This window comes from Ammospiza nelsoni, chromosome 6 (assembly GCF_027579445.1).
Source record: "Ammospiza nelsoni isolate bAmmNel1 chromosome 6, bAmmNel1.pri, whole genome shotgun sequence".
NCBI classification, from domain to species: domain Eukaryota; kingdom Metazoa; phylum Chordata; class Aves; order Passeriformes; family Passerellidae; genus Ammospiza; species Ammospiza nelsoni.
This window is the reverse complement of record NC_080638.1, coordinates 28,108,445-28,127,312: the sequence shown is the minus strand read 5'-3', so window position 1 is coordinate 28,127,312 and position 18,868 is coordinate 28,108,445. Positions and strand designations below refer to the sequence as shown.

The following is an 18,868-nucleotide window of genomic DNA, read 5'->3' as shown; positions in this document are numbered from 1 at the left end:
CCCACAGCTCCAGGAGCAGTTCATTCCATCCCTTATTATTAAAACAAATGAGATGAAGTCAAGCTCTTCAGATGCCCCTCTTTTTCACTGACTAGAAAAGGAACTTTTTACCTGAAATCAGCTCATTTAATAACAGAATTCGGGGGAGATGAATGAATGACACATTTCATAGTTTATGTTAAATGTCTATATTCACTCAATGTTTAGCCCAGTAAATTTGAGAGCAATGGGCATCTCTTGTGGCCGTTCCTTTACCTCATCAATCCAACATTAATTTTTATTAGAAAAATATTTTATTACTTTGCTGTGAAATGTGAAAAAGTACATGACAAGATGGTGTTGATGCACAAATAGAAGTATTGGTTCACTAGGGCACTCATAGATTTTGAAACTGGAAGTGTTCAGCTGCTGAAACATCACCACAAAGAGAACCATGAGTACAGTTAGTTGCCTTGCTTTGTTGGCACTCCTGAAAATAAAAAAGCTTCTCCAACCAAACAACTTTGATTTGGGCAGAAAATGAGAATTTTTACTGTATCAATACATTTTAAAATGAGCTGAATTAAACTTCTTCTTTAAACAAAACCAGAATATTTTTCAGGTTTTTAAATTAATTTCTCAGAATAAAACAATGGAAACAGTTCCCAAAAAATACTGGAAGTTTTTGGTTTAAAGGGTCAGAATGCTGTGATTTGAACTAGCAAATCCAAATTTTCCTTCCAAGTGAAATTTTATCCAAATCAGAAATTCTTATCCATTGATTTTGTTAAATTTTTCTTGAAAGATGACAAAGAGGGAACCCCCAAGTGACTTAAACCAAAAGACAGCTAAGCTACCATTCAGTCGAACCTGGGCAACATCTGAAACTGCATCCACTGGAACCTCAAGTCTGGATGATCATTTCCTTCCAGAGAATATCCGGAAGACCCAAGAAGAAATAGATTCACTTTATGAACATCTACAGAGCATGGCTGAGGTATAATATCCCCTTCTGCTGTGCAGTTCATGAAAAAATCCAAACCAGTGAAAAACTGAAATTAAGTGCTTTGCTGGCTTCTGCTTTTCAGTTTAATAATGTGCCTCAATCCTGTTAATTCCTGAAGGACTTCAAGCCCTGAGATTATCACTGAAGTTTTTTATCAAAATAGATTTTATGTGGGCAAATTTCCCATTTATATTCCAGGATTTTAGTCCATGAAAAGCAGATTCTTTTGTGTAATCCTTTTCTTTTCCCCCCTTCATTTTTGCTTCTCGTAGCTCCTCAATCACCAGGCTGACACCAGAAAAAATAAACTGCGACCTGTATTTTGTTAATATGCTGCTCTTCACTCACACCTGCTCTAATCATGCCCTAAAGACTGACACAAACATGTTCTATGTGACTTTTACATATTCTAGAAACTGCTGCCTTATGCCTTCAGCAAGCAGTGGCAGGTTGCACAGCAGCCTTCCTAACTGTCCAGAGGCTGAGCACTCTCCAAATTATTCTCTTATGCTTTTAAACCACTGTTGCTCTGGAAGAAATATTGTGATCTTAAAATTTCATGTTCTGTTCTCTTTCAGCAGTGTATGAGAAAACTGCTAAGGTACTAATACTACGTGTATTGTAGCTTAAATGGAAGGATCTTTTTTCTGTTTCTTCAAATGGTAAGGAGTTATTGCAGCAATAGTTAAGTCTTCATCTCTCTTATAGGACAGAAAAAAGGCTCTGGAGGAGATGATTGGATATTATCGCTTCTGTAGCTCTTGCGAAGAATTTCAGTCATGGATGAGAGATAAAGAGAACATTTTCCGCACTCTTCAACCACAAGCAGACAATGTGGAGGTCATGCAACAGAAATATCAGGTATCCCTTTTTCCTCTTCCCAGATGACCCCTTTTTAATCAATTTTACCTTAAGAAAAAAGATAAAGTTGAGAAATTATGTTTTGAGAGCCTTTTCATTAATTTCAACTTAGAGAGTCATGCATAGGCCAGATATTTCTTTTGTACAGACTATGCCAACTTACTGAAGCTGATGTGACTGTGTCCCTTTATCTTCCTGTGAACACGGTATCCTGTACAAGTACCATGGTACACAAGGATTCTTTCTGTCATTTATCTTGCATCACTTTTAAAAATTATGAAATTTTAAAAATTATCACTTTAAAAAAATTATGAAATTACCAAATTATGAAAAAATCCATCAGTGCACTTGCATCCCAGTGGAGCGGGACATATGTGCACAGTGTGCACACCAGGAAGGGCAGGGGGATGCAGGGGAATTGTGTGCACATGTGTGCATGGAGAAGGCAGGCAAGGGAAGAAGCCACCTGTGGAAGAGGGATATGAGTGGATGTAAGAGATGATAGAGAATTGTGTCCACAGAAACAGAAAAACCTCATGTTCTTCATTATTGTATTTTTCCATTTTAGAGATTTTTAACGGAACTGGCTGCAGGCAAAGGCCAGCTGGAAGACATTGAAAACTTAGCTGCTAAATATGAGAAGATCAGTCCCAGCAAATATTTTGAGATCCAGACTTGGATGGAAAAGATCAACATCAGGTAAGCACTGATAAGCAGAGGATTGTTTAACAGGGATAATTGGAGAGCTGACTATTCTAGACCCTTCTAGACAGCAGTGCCACCGATGGGAAAGGGGCAGCCCTCAGCTGGCTGTAGGCTGGCCCTGAGCTCAGTGCTGTGTCTCCAGGACTGAGGCGGGCTCCTAGGACCCTGGTACCAAATTGCTTATACTGTAGAAATGTTTGGGTGCCTGTTAAAGCACAATGTGAATTCATCCACAGGTGACGATGTTGTATTCAGAGTAGTTCTGCTGTGCTGCAGCTGATTTGGTTACTTAAGCATCAGGGTGAGGACATACTTCACAAATCTTGAAAGGAGCATCAAGCCATGTTTGACTTCACTAGGAGTATTTAGTATCTGTTGTGAATGAATTCCTGCTACCATGTCACTCAGTGGGCATAGGCAGGTCCTGATTTTGACCATGGTTATTCAATTGCATTGTGTTCACAGTGTTCTGGTCACCTGAGCAGGTCCCGATTTTGGAGATGACACTGATATGAACTTTGATGTTGTGAGGGAGTGCTGGTATTCACCCCCACCCATCCCAGACATTTAAGACCTGATGTAATCTTTATACAAGACTCTTTCTGAACAGAAAGCAGATGCAGTTCATTTATAACAATGGCTACAAATTATCATCTCGCTTCAAGGTGGCAATCCCTGGAAACACTGAAGGAGGAGAAAGGCTCTGAGCTGATTGGAGTGGCTGATGTGAGGACGTTTCTTCAGGACTGTCAGAGCATAGGGGTACTACTGCAAGACAAGATGGTCCAACTCAGGGATCTGGAACCAGGGAACTTGCCTGCTGGACTGGAGTCAGACAAGCGCAAACTGTACACAATTGAGAGAGAGGTCCTGGTGACAGAGAGGAAAATTGAATACTTGAGGAGTGTTGCAAAATCGTAAGGAACCTTCTTTATGTTTTCGCTTTCTTTGCTAGTTCTCTAAGATCATGCTGCAAATTATGGCTATAAAGAGAAAGAGCAGCTTTTGAAGTTTCTCTTTCTAGAAAACCAAAGAACTCACTTGCCTGCTGGACTGAGCTGATTTCTCTTGAGTGTGGCTGGGTGACTGGGGAGGTGTTTTTTTCCTGACTTCGCAGTTGTAGAAGGATGAATACCACAGGATTGTTTGTAGCTCTAAAAAATCCTCTCTTACTAGTGTTAGTTACCTACTTCAAAATATGGAGGTATCACTTAGGTCCTGAAAGAGGGTAGTTAGGGGAAGCAAGGGTGATGGTAGGAGAATAGCAGATAATTGTGCAAAGGAAATTTGCCCAAATAAATTTGAAATATTAAGGTTTTTTACTTTAGTTTTCAGTACATTCACAATGGGGATATGTTGCCTTAGCTGACTTTCTTTTTAATGGAATTCTAAATATCCAAATCCATTCCTTTTAAAGAGTACTGGTTCAAGCTCTAAGTGCTCATACAGTTGAATGTATTTTATTGAAGGATCAAGGACACCAACCCTGCAGAGAGCAGGGCCATCACTGAGCAGGTAGAAAACATGGAGAGGCTTCTGGCAAAGCTCAAGCTGGAGATCCAAAAGAAGCGAGACATTCTGCAGTGGGCCCAAAACCAGCAGTCCTTCCTGCAAGACAGCCGCAGGCTCCTGCTGTGGGCAGAGGGCATTCGGGAGAAACTGAGCAGTGAAGAAATGGGTCTGGACGTGGGATCTGCAGAGCAATTGCTGAAGGAACATCAAGACCTGCTGATAGAAATTGGCTCTCAGAATGAGAGGTAGAGAGATTCTGGCAGGGTGGGGTGATATGACAACTGTACTGTGAAAATGAAATGTGTAAATCATGTACATAAATTGTGCATGAAGGTGATACCGAAATTTTATTCACATTCACTTGAATGTTCATGACAAAAGGAGACTGCAAAACATAAAATCTTGTCAACTTTTGCATGCTTATCCTGTAGGCTGAGGGAGGGGGAAGGAGGAGCTGTGTGTTTGCAGTAGTAGAATTCCACAACCTCTCCTGACACTCTCAGAAAGTGCCATCTGTACTTCTTTCCAGTACCTCATTCCTTCTTGGGCCTTATGCTTCTGTTTGCCATCATTTTCAGTTCTTCTGCACTGTTATGAATTTCCAGATACTGTTGGCCCTCCTTTCCCTTTAAATATGGAAGCCTGCTTATGTGGGCTTTCAGTCCCAATGGGGAAATCTCACCTACTGCTTCCAGCATGTATCCCTGAGCAATAAAACAGCTGCACTTTGTAGTGCATAACCTGCAGGGAAAAGGTAATAGGGAGGGAGGGAAACTTGGTGTATGGGTGCTGCCAAGAGACCAAAGAGCTGTGATGAAAGAGAATTCATATTCCCTCATGCAGTGAGGTCTCATTTTTCTTTTTGACTCTGGGAAGATTTCTGCAGCTTGAAGAGCTTGGGCGCAAAGTAGTTGACCAGCAACCCAGTAACAACAGGAGCCGAGATGTCCACCAGACCATGGAGAGGCTTGCCAAGGAGAACAAAGAGCTGGAGGAAATGTGGGAAAAGCGATGGAAAAAGCTGCAGGATGGCCTGGAATTGCAGAAGTTCAATAGGGAGGGAGACCGTATCAACGCAGCCCTCTCTGGCCACGAGGCCTTTCTCCGGGGGGATGACCTTGGGGTATGGACAGCAGCTGATCTTGTTTCCTCCTGCTTCTTCTCCCCATCCAGGGAGTAGTAACAACCTTCTTTATTAGAATGGCTTCTTTATTCTTCTGATCACAGCATTTCCATGCTTGGGAACTGGACTTTCAGGATCTTATTAACATTCTCATGTTCTTACTCACCTTAAAGAGAACAAAGCTCATTGTCCCTCAAAAAAAATTTAAAACAGCTAGGGTTGTGATTTGTTGCTGTTTGTACATGTCATATAAAATTTCTATAAAATTGACTCATCCATTAAAAAAATAAGGTTTCCACTTAAACACAGTAATTTCTTTTCAAGTAAAAATGCAACCTTTTTTTTAAAAAAAAACTTTTTATTTCATTAATTTAAGAATATTAAAGCATATGAAGCAAAAAAAAATGCAGACAATATTTACAAAATCAGTGAAGAAGGAGGTTGTGGTCTCTCACTGCCTCTTATGTTCTCAGCTGAACCCAAAACATTGAGACTTTGGGATCAACTGAGTGGAATAAAGTTTTGCAAGTTAGTCTTTTGTAATGCATATCCCTACATGGGCCAGAGTGGGGACATAAATTTAGAATGCAGATTTTCTTAGAAGGTGAAAATGGAACCATAATGGAAACATAGAACAGAGAAACTAGATATGATGCAAACATGCTGCTTGTTTGTAGCCCTGAACATCCTTGGGCTCATGCAAAATGTATACCATATTTCCTGCCTGAGAGAGAAGGAGGAAAGTAAGGTCCAACTTTTTTTTTTCACTGATACAGAAACAATAAGAGCAAGAAAAGTCCTGACCAAATTTTCTTTTTCAAATGCAGGACCATGTAGATGCTGTTCGAAGCCTCCTGAAGCAGCATCAGGAATTTGAACAACTGCTGATGGCACTGAAGAGACGAGTGGAAGCACTCAATGAAAATGGGGTGAACCTACTAGAGAGTAGGCACTTTGCATCTCATGTGTGAGTCCAAACCCATTGCTTTTTTATTGAGCTTAATAAATGATCCAGTGTGATCATGTGAAATGAAAAATTTTCTTTGAGGAGAAATTAGTTGACCTCCAATGCACAATTTGATGGATAAGGGAGCCAAAAGTAATTATTTTCAAAAAATAGATTTCCTGTGCTCTTAGGACAAATGAGCTTTAGGTTAAATGTGGCATTTGGCAGAACACTAGAATAATTTGTTTTGTATCATAAATTACACATGGTGATAAAACTTCCTTAGACTAAACTCATCAAATGCCTACAGAAAAAGAACTCCTTAATTTGTCAGTATCACATATACTGACAAATGATAGAAATACGGTTTGCTTTCAAAAAGTTACTGAAGCAAAATTCTTCAGGAGCATCTCCTTCGTGTTTTTGTCCAAGCTGAACTGTTAACCTGTAATTCCTTTCTCTCTGCTAGAGCCATGAGGATCTAGTAAGGGGACTCCTTTGCAAACAAGAATTAGAAACAGAGGTTTAGAATGGACCTCTTGGATCAGAAGACTGTGTTCTTGTGATCATAAGTGATAATGTCTTGAACACTCCCTCCCTCCACAAATTTATAAAACTGCCCTTAAGATCTGTTTTCTTGCCAGCACTACTACCATTAGAAAACCATTCCAAAGCCTCATTGCACTTACACCCAAGTGGAAGTTATTAGTTAATTATAAGTAATATAACAATTACATAACTATGGAATATTCAGAGCAGAGGGAGGTCTCAGTGTTCCAATGTATGGCTGCAGTGCACTAATGTGACACAGCCATACAAGAGGAAAATCCAGACCAGCTAGCAAGCAATACCTGCTCTCCAGGTGAGCCCAACATGGTGATGGGACAGGGTCTTATATCCCTTTTTCCTGTCAGCAAAGTTGTAGAAACTAGATTACGTTTATATCGCAGTCATGACTGCAGCATAAGCAAGGGGAAGCAGTATTAGTACAGCATTGGACTTTCTGTTTTTCATGGTAGTATTGAAGAGAGAATGGTCACTCTCCGGAGAAGGTGGGAGCAACTGATACAAAGCAATGCCAAGCGAAAACAGAGGTTGTTGGATTCCCTGCAACTACAGGTAACTGATACTGCAGATTTGGTCAGGCATCTGTGAATTTGGAATTTTATCCTTTGTCTTAATATGAGACAAAAACTCAAACTGCTGAACATTCCTACTACAGCTCTTTGGCTGTGGGACAGAGCTTTGTTTTCCAGGAAGCAGATGATGCACTGGCAATTAAACTTACAAAGCTATAACCATAGAATTTTTTTTTAAAAGAGGAGATTCTGAATGAAAAATATCAATAGAATGCTTTGTCTACTGGTTGAATTTATTCTGTTTATTACTTACTATTGGTCTGGGCCTTAATAACTTAGTGCAGTTAATCAAAGCTTTGGCACCAAGCTTAGTTTCTATGCTGAGATATGAAGTTATACTGGAGGACTGGTCCTCTTCTGGTTAAAATATTCTATCAACAATGCAAAACTTCGCTGACAATTACAGGCAACAGATTAGTAAATGTGGTAAAAAAGAGACCAAGAGATATTATGATGGCTTAAAACCTCATTTATAGTTCAAGATCATACTTCTTCATTAGTTAAATCAATTTAATCCTGTTTGTTTGCTGTAAGGAGTTTAATCGTGATGCTGCTGAGCTTTTGATATGGATGGAAGAGAAGTACAAGATTGCATCAGATGAATCCTATCGAGATCCAACAAATGTTCTACGCAAGCTGAAGTGGCATGAGGCTGCTGAGAAGGAAATGTTGGCTAATGAGGAGCACTTTACAACACTGATTAAGGTGAAGGCAGCTTTGGAGCTGTTTTCCATCTTGTACTGAAATTCATAGATGCTGACTGCTAATAAAGTGATGCTCTGTGTTTCTCCAGAAAGGAAATCAGTTGATTCAAGACAACCATTACGCTGCAGTTTCTGTCCAGGAGAAGATGTCAGAGCTTCAGAAGAAGTGGAGGGAATTGTATGGCAAGATGATAGAGCGAGGTGACAAACTGAGACAAGCTGGACAGCAGGAACAGCTCATGGAACTGCTGCAGGTCAGGAAGTCATGAGGAACAGACGGGAGGAATAGCTTAGGAGCCTGGTTCCTCTATTGTGTGGACACCACATAGAATAGAATACCATCCAGACAGAAGTGGTTTTTAAGGTCTCCATTTTGTCTACAGTTCCTGGAAAGAAACCCCAATATTATAGTATCCAAGCTAACTTCAAATTTATGAGCATGATAACAGCCAGCAAAGCATCAGGCTGTTGAACTTGGGCTCAACACTGCATCTGTGTGGCCATCCTGCACTGGGAAAACAACCCAAACTCTATAGGGGTCAGTGCTATGCACACATAAGTGCTTGCCTGGAGGCAGTCTGGGGCTGCAGACATGACACTGTATTAAGCACATGGTCATCCAGTCTAATTTTATAACAAGGACAAATATGCTGTGAAGCTGTTGTGAGACCATTATGAATGGAATTGCTGTTGAGTTATAGCTACAATCTGAAGTCTTTGAAGATTGTGTAACGCTTTTATATTGTGTTGCTGGAAGATATTTCAAAGAGACAGTTTTCAATGATGTGTTTTAGTGTTTCAGAGAGAAGAGTACTCCAAAATAGTTCATAAAACAAAATATTCCCAGAAGATGTCTCTTAGAGACATCCAGACATCATATTACCAAGAAAGGACAATTGGATTTAAAAATTGTGCCCAGGAAGCTGTCATAAGAGGGAGTGAGTGACAGAAAGTGTTGAAAGGACAGTATGAGTGTGCTGTAATCTTTTCCTGGCAGGATGCCAAAAAGAAGATAGAAAAAATTGAGAAAGTTCTTCAGGAATCTGAGACAGGCCATGATTTGCGCTCGAGCCGTGATCTACTCAAGCAGCACAGACAGCTGGAAAATGAGACACGTGAGCTGGCAGAGAAAATGAATGCCATTGTATCTCATGCAAGGAAAATGGCCACCAATCACTTTGACTCCCAGAGGATTCTGGATGAAACACAGAAATATCTGAAAAGGTACAGTGTCCCTCTGTTTTTTGTTCCCGTCCACGTCTTGTGACAAATAGCATTTTTTATTCTACCTTCTAAAAAATTCTCTTGGTTGATTAAGTTTAACCCATACTCGGGTAAGATTTTTCCTTCCAGCTGGACCTGATCTGTACCTACACAGCTGCTTGTTGACCCTGACTGAACATTGCTCCTTGCCAGCTGCACTCCTCCTCTAGTCCCTTTCTTATCCCTACTTCATCCACTGCTTTGTAAGAGGTACAGTGATCCAGCATTCAATACATCACAGGACAAACCTAGGACTTTAAAGGTGTAAATAATTTTTTCTCTGCTTACATTTAGCGGTATCATATAGGTCTGCTTGCCAAGGAATCCTTGTATGTGCAGCAACTACTAAACATTGAAATTTAATTGCAAAGAAGTGTCCAGTGCTTCAAAATCTCCATGATGGTGTTGTCGTCCAATTCCCTTGGCAGAATGAGGATAAAGCTTTGTTTTAACATGTATTTAATGGATGACCCCTAGGTTTGAGTCTTTGCAAGCGCCTCTTTATGAGAGGCATAAGTTGCTGGAAGCTGCTGTGGATCTTTATGAGTTCTACCATTATCATGACATGGAACTGAACTGGATCAATGAGCGCTTGCCTATTGCCCATTCCACCAACTGCGGAAAATCCTTGGATGCGGCTCAAAACCTGTTGCAAAAGCACAAGGTACCTCCTTTATTCAAGTCTTTTATAGTGTGGTAACCCACTGCACTTCACCTCAGCCTACAAACCTGCACCCACCCCTGCACAGTCAAAGCATTCAATGAGTACATTCACTGATTCCATCTCTGGTCCAGATAAAATGGTTCAGTTGGATCGACACCAATCAGCAGAGTGGTGATGATTTTCAGAGCAAATACAACATTCCTGTGAGAAGTGCAAAATTTGTCGTATTATGGAGAATTATTAATGTGAGAAATTGTAGAGCTCTTCCCATTAAAAAAGGATTAAAAAAACTAGTGCATTTGACACTACATGGAAAAGAGTAAACAAAATAAAACTATTGTAGTTTTCTGGTTATGGCTTCATTATAAATTGTATATTGAAGTTTGTGGATGCTGGATTTTCTAGGAGAGCATATAATGGGCATTTAGCAATTATCTTAAATCTCTACAGATTTTACAATGGTCTGGACAAGCTACAGCCACTGTATTTATAAGGACAGGTTAATATTAATTTCTGGGGAATTTGATTCTTTGTAGCAGTTCCTCACAGCCAGAGTGGTACCTCAGCTGTCCTGCACCACAAGCAATGCTGGATTTTGTGGCACCTTAATCCCAAATTTCATGAGAACATTTATAAGACTGGTGGGGAGGATTTATGGAGCAGTAGTCTGATAGTTTTCATGGTACTGATGACAGCGTCTCTCTTTCCATCATCCTCCATCCACTTCATCATCTTGGATATTTTATTTTTGCATCACCAGCTCAACATTTTTTTCTGATTCCACCATCTTTTTGTCTCAGCCTGTGATCTGCTCCTGCTCCCAAATCTCCCTGGCTGCTGGACAGGGGAAGGGGCAGGAGCATGGTAAAGAGAGGGCTTTGGTGCAGGGAAGTTAGGGGATGTGTGCTGCTTCCTTACACACCCTTCCCTCGTCCCTCGATGGCAGTACCGAGAGCAGAGCATTATGTGTGGGGGCTGGCACCACTGACCAAGGCTGCAGGAATAAGACAGTCCTGGTGTCCTCTTGCTGTACTCTGCCCACTGTCATCAGCTGCCAGTTTTGCTTAGGATTAGGAGCACGTAGAATTTACTTGTCCTCACATATCCTTTATTCTTAATTTTTCTTTTCCCTCATTCCCAGGAACTGCAGGCAGAAGTGAATGCCCACAAACAGCAAGTCCAGCGGGTCCTGGATAAAGGAAAGGCAATGATTGTAGACCAGCACCCATCAGCTCAGAAAATAAGTGAGAAATGCCAGGAGCTTCTGACTGCCTGGCAGGGCTTGGAGACATCCTCTGAGGAAAGGATGAAGCAGCTGCAGCACTCAGTTGGCTTCCAGGAGGTACAAATTAAAGCAAAGAGCTTGCACAGTAGCTTCTTCAGATGAACAAGAGAACCAAAATGTTATAGTGAATAAAAATCCAGCTTTGCTGGGACTGGTATTCTCTCCAGCTGCTGGAGGCCAGACTCATGGGAACAGAGGTCTGGACTGCCCAGCTGAATGCAGACCCACTCTCCACCTGCTGCCCTACAGGTTCCCTTGGGTTCTATACCCATCCCATACAGCTATGCACAGAACACACATTTCTCCCAGTAGTAGCTCCTTTCTCTGTGTCTTTACACAGTCTCAGGCTTCAACTTATTGATGTAATGAATCCTGAACTGGCCCTTCATGCTGGAGAATTATGAAATGGAAATCAGAAAAGAGAGGATTTCTTGTGCTATCCATTCTTTACCTGTTCCATGCAACAATTTTCCAGGCAATAAAATGATACTGAGGAACAGATATTCTCAAATACTCTCAGATACTCTCCGAACAAGTTAGGGAGTTTGACTTTATTCTTTTCAGTAGGCTTCTGGACCTTCATGCTTATTCTGTTTAAAAAAATAAAACTAAAAATGGCATGCAAATATTTATATTGATAATCCAAATTTTCTGTCATCAGTGGGTCCTTTAGGAGTTCAGTTACTCAGGTGGTACATGCAGTTTTGTAGAAATAAACAGCATTTGCATGGAGTTCACAGCCCCAGTTAAAGTTTGTTCCATTCGATCATCTGGCCTTTATTTCCTCTATATATGAACACACTTGTCAGGACTGTAGACTTTATGAAGCCTGATTCTTACAGTGATTTGAACTTCTCAGGCAGAGGAAGGAGAAATGTCCCGCTGATATTATACACTTAGTTATCTTGCACTGAAGTCTTCCATCTGTGATCTCTTAATTATTTTATGATTTCACAGAGAACAGTGAATTAAATAAAACATTACAGTAAGCCTTACAGTGCACCATCTATTTAGAATTTATTAGGTAAGAAAAAAATGTCATTAATGTTTTGAAAGTGGAAGCTTATTTGTTTTCTCTTTAACTGATAGTTTTTAATGAATACATCAGACCTGGAGGCTTGGATAGCAGAAAAATATCCACTCGTGACAAGCAAGGACTATGGTAAAGATGAAGATGGAACACTGAAACTCATCAAGAAACATAAGGTATTTCACTGCCTAAATTCTGTGGGCTAGCCTGATCTTTTGGTCCCTCTGCAGTCATAAAATTGTTTGTCTTATTGGTAGTTGAATGCCCAGCTATCTACAATGTTTTGCATTGATAAATGTCTACATATGAATAGATTGATAGAAGAGATCAGTGCAGTTTACTAACTTGGTTGGTGAAATGTAGTTTGGGGGAAAAGGCGGATAGTGAATATTCTCATATTCCTCTGAGGCCAAATCTGACTATCTGCTTTTCAGTTTCAGCAGATGTGTGCAGAAGCCTTGTAATTTTTTCCTAAAATCAAAGATACAGATAAAGTATTAATCCAGGAATACTTTACCTAATATTCCATCAGGGAATTCTAATTGTCTTTATTCATTTAATTGGTTTGAATTTCTGTACAATTTTTTTTAATGTTGCTAGAAAATACTCTGAAATTATTCAGGTCTTGGAAATGTCCCATCCTTCCCAAAAATATTTCTTTTTCAGTCACTGCACCCTAGGCTGTTCGCAGGCAGTGGCTATCTCGGACAACTGGCTCTCAATTCACTGTTTTGCTTTGTCAGGCACTGGAGCATGAGATTGCCATTTACCAAGATTTGTTGAAAGAACTGAGTGAAAGTGCCCAAACTCTTCCTCTTGTGGGCTCCATCCAGTGCATTGAGGTTGATGCACCAAAGGAACAAGTTCATTCAAGGCTCCAGGAGCTGCAGGAGCTAGCAGCAGCAAGGTATAAACCAGAACTCCCCCTTGGATCCTAGATGAGATTCAAAGCCCACTGAAATCCATAAAGGATATCTCCAGTTACGTCACTGGAATTTATATTCATTATATTATAAATAAATAATTCATTATAGTTATAATATTGTTCTTGTTATCAATTTTATTTTACTTCTACATTTTATAATTAAATTATATTATCTCCTCTTTTTTCAATTATATTTAGGAAATTGCTTGTTTCTATATTGTAATTCTGTGCATTTATGAGCTTTTCATTTTACTGAACATGATTTCTACAATTTATTCAAGGAGTTTTGCTACATATTAAGGATTTGATATCTACCAATTTCCTCTTTATTCATCCTCTTGTAAAATGACTTCAGGTGCCAGATTCTGGCTTTCATTTGTGGTATTTAGAATCTGCTATCAATTGGAAAAAATATTTTTAGAATGTTCCCTTAATGTTACTTTAAAATTGCTCGATTTTTACATATCATAAGAGACACAATAATGAATTCACTTATTTATGTACCCAGTGACTGTGCTAGTATAGGAAGGCTTTTATTCTTGAATGATTCTTTACTTTTAATTTCACTTTCTTTCAGTTATTATTACATTAAGATATTTACAACAGGAACAGTTGGCTTGTACAAAGGATTTTAACACTTACAGTTTTTTTTCAGAAAGAAAAAAATGTCTGAACAACTTTGATTTTTCCCCCACAAAAATTTCACTCAGAAAAGGAAGAGGATTCTGCAAGCAGAATAACAAATAAATTAATCTGAATACTAGAAAAATTAAACCTAAAGAAAATGCTGGTATTTTACCTTTTATTTTTAACCTTGTTTGCAGTTGAAGAAGTAAAAGCATCTATAGAAAAACCTGTGACTGAAAATTTCAGGAAAAGAAATAATCTAGAAATATCAAAACACTTCTGTGTGTTGAACACAGAAATGTTTTCATTTTTCTAAATGTTAACCTGTGTCTTGTGGCATCTTATTGGTGCTCTGGTTTGCACCTCTCATTTGCATTCTCCTTGGGCTGGACTCTTAACAAGTTACATCTCTTGTGATGAACATTTGTGACTCAAACTGGGAAGCCAGATTCTTCTTTTCTGCAATATTTGCACAATGGCAGGCTGATAGATGGAAAATTGATTTATTTATTTTTATTTTTTTTTTGCTGTGGAAGCCCTGTAATGTCTCTGGCTGAATTATAAAGTAATCTAGATCATTGGAAATATGTAACAGATTGGAGCAATTCTGCCGAACAGGCAATATGAGAATTGCATCCAAAGGCTTTCCTAGCATCTGCTTTCCTGATGCTCATTTTCACATATTTCCTTCTCATTTTCACAAGTAATTCAATTATCTTTAGAAAGACAGATCAGGACAGATCTGGAAAAAAATAAAGGGGATTCTTTCTCATGGAAATAAAAAAACCCGGCAAAAGCAATAACAAACCCCAGGCAAAATCAAAAACAGAGCAGAAAAAGAGTTCAGATAGGCACAGTACCCTTCTGGGAAATTCAGCTCATGAGACGAGCATGACCTGTCTGACAGCTGTCATCCTACAATCATCATTTCCAAATCTGAGAAATAATCAGCTCTTTCATTACAGAGAATGAATTTTGATGGTGAGAGGTTTTGGGGATTCATTGGAAGAAAGTAACTGATAGCCCTTCTCTTCTATTATTAATTATATTATCTTGTCTCCTTCCCCCAACAGAGGGAAGAAGCTCGATGAAACTCTTCTCTTGCATGAGTTTCTACAAGAATACGAAGATCTGGAAGACTGGATCACTCAGCAGAAACAAACAGTCAGCTCTAAAGACTATGGAAATGATTATGAACACGTTTTGGTGAGTTTTTTGAGTAGCAGATTAAAAAATCAAATAAACTGTATGTAGTGAGACTGTAAACAGATACTAAGATTGTCCTTGAAAACTTAAAAGATAAAGTAAGAAGTAAGTATAAATACCTGGAAGATGGTTGGGTGAAGAAAAGGGTGAAGTGGATGGGAAGGACTGAAGAACAGGCAGATTGCATCCTGTTACCATGAGGTCTGAGCTGTCTGAAACAACTGCATGCTAAAATGTCTACACCTTCAGAGAGCAAATCTTTTCTATTTTTAATAAGTAGATATTTCAGTATGGTACCCATTTAGGATTTTTTTTTTTTTTTTTTTCTTTTTAATTGTGATTGCTGATATACAGACCTCTCACATGGCATAGGAACCAATCTAATGTCAGCCTGCTACAAATCACTGCAATGTCAGTCTGTTAGAAATCACTACAATTCACCTGTTCATCTTAACTTTTATAATATTTATTATTTATTTCAAAATAGCTTGTCTTAAACCTGAAAATCAGACTACATTATCCATTTACAGCACTGAATACGCATTTGCATTCATTAAGTAAAAGCACATAATTTTATAATTTAAATTCATTGCACACAGCTTATTTCTGTCCCCAGTAACCATGTTTATGCCTCCCATCTGCATCACAAACCTCATGTTTCGCTAAGAGTTTGAAGCTTCTCATGGTCTTTGAAAGTAGAATCCAGTCATTCTCTGAAGTTTCTCTACCTCTAAGTATTATCAGCTTATTACATGTTTTACGGCTGTGTTCTGATGAGCAGGTATGTTTGGAAAAAGAGAGCACTCAAAAGGGGTTTTCTCTTTATTCTTGTTTTCTCTTCTAAAGCAACTTTGTGCCAAATACGATGCATTCCGACATCAGTTGGAAGCAGCTGGGAAAAGAGTTGTGGCTTTCCAGCAGCTGGCAGACAACTTGCTGAGCCAAGGGTATTCTGAGTCCTGGGAAATTCGGCAGATGCAGAAACAACTAAGGTAGGAGCCTTCTGTTAGGTCTAAAATGCTTTGTCCTTTCCACCTGCTCTCAAGGAGGAGGAAGTAACAAGAAACTAGGAAGGGGTAAGGCATGTCCTCCTGATTCTCTAATTGCAAACTATGTCGTTTGCTCACACAGAGTTGCTTCCAGCCTCATTTAAAAATAAACATAATACTTGCTGTTCTGGCTTCTTGTAAATTGCTTTGAAGGTGTTTTACAAGGTGAACTTCCTTTGCCCTTTGAAAGAGGATCACCAGATGAAAGGCTCAGAGTTTAGATGCTTTTTATTGCTCCTTTTTTTTCGCGTTTGAATCCCATCACTGCACTGCAGAGTAACATTGAGATGCTCTGAACTTCTTAGTTCTGGCATCAGTCCAAACTGGCCCAAAGGAGAAGTGGGTCTCAGGCAGCTGTGGTCACCACAATATAAGAGAGTTATTAAGCTATTAGTGAGTGTCCAAAGGACACGCTGTGAGGATGATGAAGGGCCTTGAGGGGAAGCTCCTCATATGAGGAGTGGCTGAGGTCACTTGGTCTGTTCAGTCTGGAGAAGACTGAAGGAAGACCTCACTGCAGTCTGCAACTTCCTTGGGAGGGAAAGATGAGGGGCAGAGGTTGATCTCTTCTCTGTGACAACCAATGACAGGACCAAGGAAATGGCCTGAAGCTGAATCAAGGGAAGCTTAAGTTGGATATTAGGAAAAGGTTTTTTACCCAGAGAGTGGTTGGGCACTGGAACAGGCTCCCCAGGGATGCAGTCACATCACCCTGAGTTCAAGAAATGTTTGGACGAGGCTATCAGATGCATGGTGTGATTCTTGGGGTGTTCTGTGCAGGGCTAGGAGTTGGATTTTAATGATTCTTGTGGGTCTTTCCCAACTCAAGATATTCTATGATTATATGCTTGGTACTCCAAGTACTGCATATAAAACCTGAAAAGTGCAATTGAGGGGGGAACTCTTAAGTAGGACCATTTCTTTAAGTTCCTGGAGCAAACAGGAGGACAGAGTAGGGTAAGAGACACGCTGCCATTCAGAGAATAACTCCAACAGAATTTAAAGGCAGGAATTAAAAACTAAGCAAGAACAGGTTCTATTTTCAGTATTTCTTTAGACATTTGGTCTCCTTTACTGCTAGTTTAAGTGTTTTACATTGTTCTTTTCCCCATTTTACCTTGAAGGAACTCTTGGGAGGAACTGTTGGAAATGACCAGATCACGAGGTGAGCAGCTGAGAGATGCTGAGGCGATTCACAAGTGTTACCAAGATCTGACAGATGCTCTGGCCCATATTGAGGTAAAAATTCATAGGAAAATCTCATATAATGCAAACTTTATTTCAGCTTTTTTTTGGTGGAATATTCTTATGATTCTCAGCATTCTTACTGCTGACTTCAAATCCTGGGTAAATCTTTGACACGTGACTGGTTACCTTATGAGAATCACTGGTGAAACAAGGTGGAGCTGGAGTTGCTGATCTGTGGGGAAAGCTGAGAAGATCAGGGTTTGCACTAAGGTGCCTCACAGTGCAATGCATACAGTGATGTAGTTTGCAGTCATCAGGCCTAAGAAACTACTGTCCCACCATGGTGGTTCTTTGTACACTGTTGTAGTTTCATGTGTGCTGAAGAACTCTCCTCTGAAAAAGGCATTTGTTTGGATTACAGTGACCATTAGCCTGGAAAGTTGTCAGGCAATCATGTGATCTGAAGCGAAAAGCTGAGCCAAAAATATTTTCCTCTCATTCCAGTGCCCAGTACTGGCAATAATTTCAAACTGTCCCAGCATGAAAACTAGGGGGAGAAGTCTCCCGAAAAAAAATCTTCAGCCTTCTGTTTTATCTGAACATCCTGAAGAATTTCACAGAGAAACCACATCCTTGCTGTAATGAGAGGTGTGGTTTCCCTAACGCAGATGTTTACAGGAGGCAGTGATCCAAGGGGTTCCACTGTTTGCAAGGCAACAGGGCTTTGTTTGGTTACATGTGATGAATTTTCTACTTGTTTGTGCTGGCAGAGGCTGCCCTATTCAACCATGTTATTCCTGTTTTCTTCCCCTGTCATGAAGAGAAAATCAAACACAATATTTCACTATTTACCAGCTGGGCTTTTCACAATATAAATAAGCACCTGGTGCTTATTTAACTTCAATGATGAAGTAGTTAATGATGAGACAGTGACAAGTAAGGGTTCAAAAACACTTCACAGACCAGCTGTTGGTTTACCCCCATGCTGAGTTTGGTCCAGGCAACCACTACACCCTTCTTGCATTGCATCTTGTTAATAGCTTCACACCAGGGAGGGAGAGCAGTCATCTCATCCATCCCTTCCTGTGTACCCTGGTCAGAAGCCCACCAAGGAAAGCTGTTCTCAGAGGAGCATAGTACTAGAAGACCTTGCTTAAGTCACCAGCTCCAGTGCCATCACAGTACAGGCAACTACAACATGCATCTCCTTCTATAGCACCTTACCAAAACACACTGCTGGTGTCCCAAACTAGCCTGTGATTCTGTTGCAGAAATGCAGTTCTTCAATGGTAAGAAATGTTCTGCTAATTTTCCCTAAACTGACCTGGAACAAATTTCTAATAATTTTAGTGACAGTGAAGTTGTCCAGCTGAAATGCCTTTTCATTTTGCATAATTTCCAATGCATGTCTGGGTAACAACTACAACCATTCAGAACCTTTGCTGAATTAAAAAAATGTTTACATTTCCATTTATGTAGTGGTCCCTCCATTTCTCTCATCTTTACAGTAATTTTTCTTGTGCATATATAACCAAAATTATATCTAAAGATGGTTCACAGGAAGAATGGACTGAAACTGTTGCTTGTTAATGCTGCTTTTAAGAATTCACTGTCCCTGCAGTAGGTACTCAAGACTGATTCCCAACACAAAGCCTG

General features: G+C 39.8%; 1 protein-coding gene across 1 annotated transcript in view; it reads left to right on the top strand.

The window, feature by feature from the left end:
* SPTBN5 (spectrin beta, non-erythrocytic 5) overlaps window positions 1-18,868 on the top strand; it is a 90,661-nt gene that overhangs the window by 15,236 nt on the left and 56,557 nt on the right. Inside the window, exons 12-29 of the mRNA XM_059474229.1 lie at window positions 785-976; window positions 1,694-1,846; window positions 2,415-2,545; window positions 3,217-3,468; window positions 4,021-4,308; window positions 4,940-5,186; window positions 6,014-6,153; window positions 7,152-7,251; window positions 7,806-7,976; window positions 8,065-8,229; window positions 8,973-9,199; window positions 9,716-9,902; window positions 11,044-11,244; window positions 12,277-12,393; window positions 12,961-13,124; window positions 14,843-14,975; window positions 15,822-15,967; window positions 17,149-17,263. Of these exons, the coding sequence (XP_059330212.1) occupies window positions 785-976; window positions 1,694-1,846; window positions 2,415-2,545; window positions 3,217-3,468; window positions 4,021-4,308; window positions 4,940-5,186; window positions 6,014-6,153; window positions 7,152-7,251; window positions 7,806-7,976; window positions 8,065-8,229; window positions 8,973-9,199; window positions 9,716-9,902; window positions 11,044-11,244; window positions 12,277-12,393; window positions 12,961-13,124; window positions 14,843-14,975; window positions 15,822-15,967; window positions 17,149-17,263 (3,129 nt within the window). The remainder of the gene's footprint in view (window positions 1-784; window positions 977-1,693; window positions 1,847-2,414; window positions 2,546-3,216; window positions 3,469-4,020; window positions 4,309-4,939; window positions 5,187-6,013; window positions 6,154-7,151; window positions 7,252-7,805; window positions 7,977-8,064; window positions 8,230-8,972; window positions 9,200-9,715; window positions 9,903-11,043; window positions 11,245-12,276; window positions 12,394-12,960; window positions 13,125-14,842; window positions 14,976-15,821; window positions 15,968-17,148; window positions 17,264-18,868) is intronic.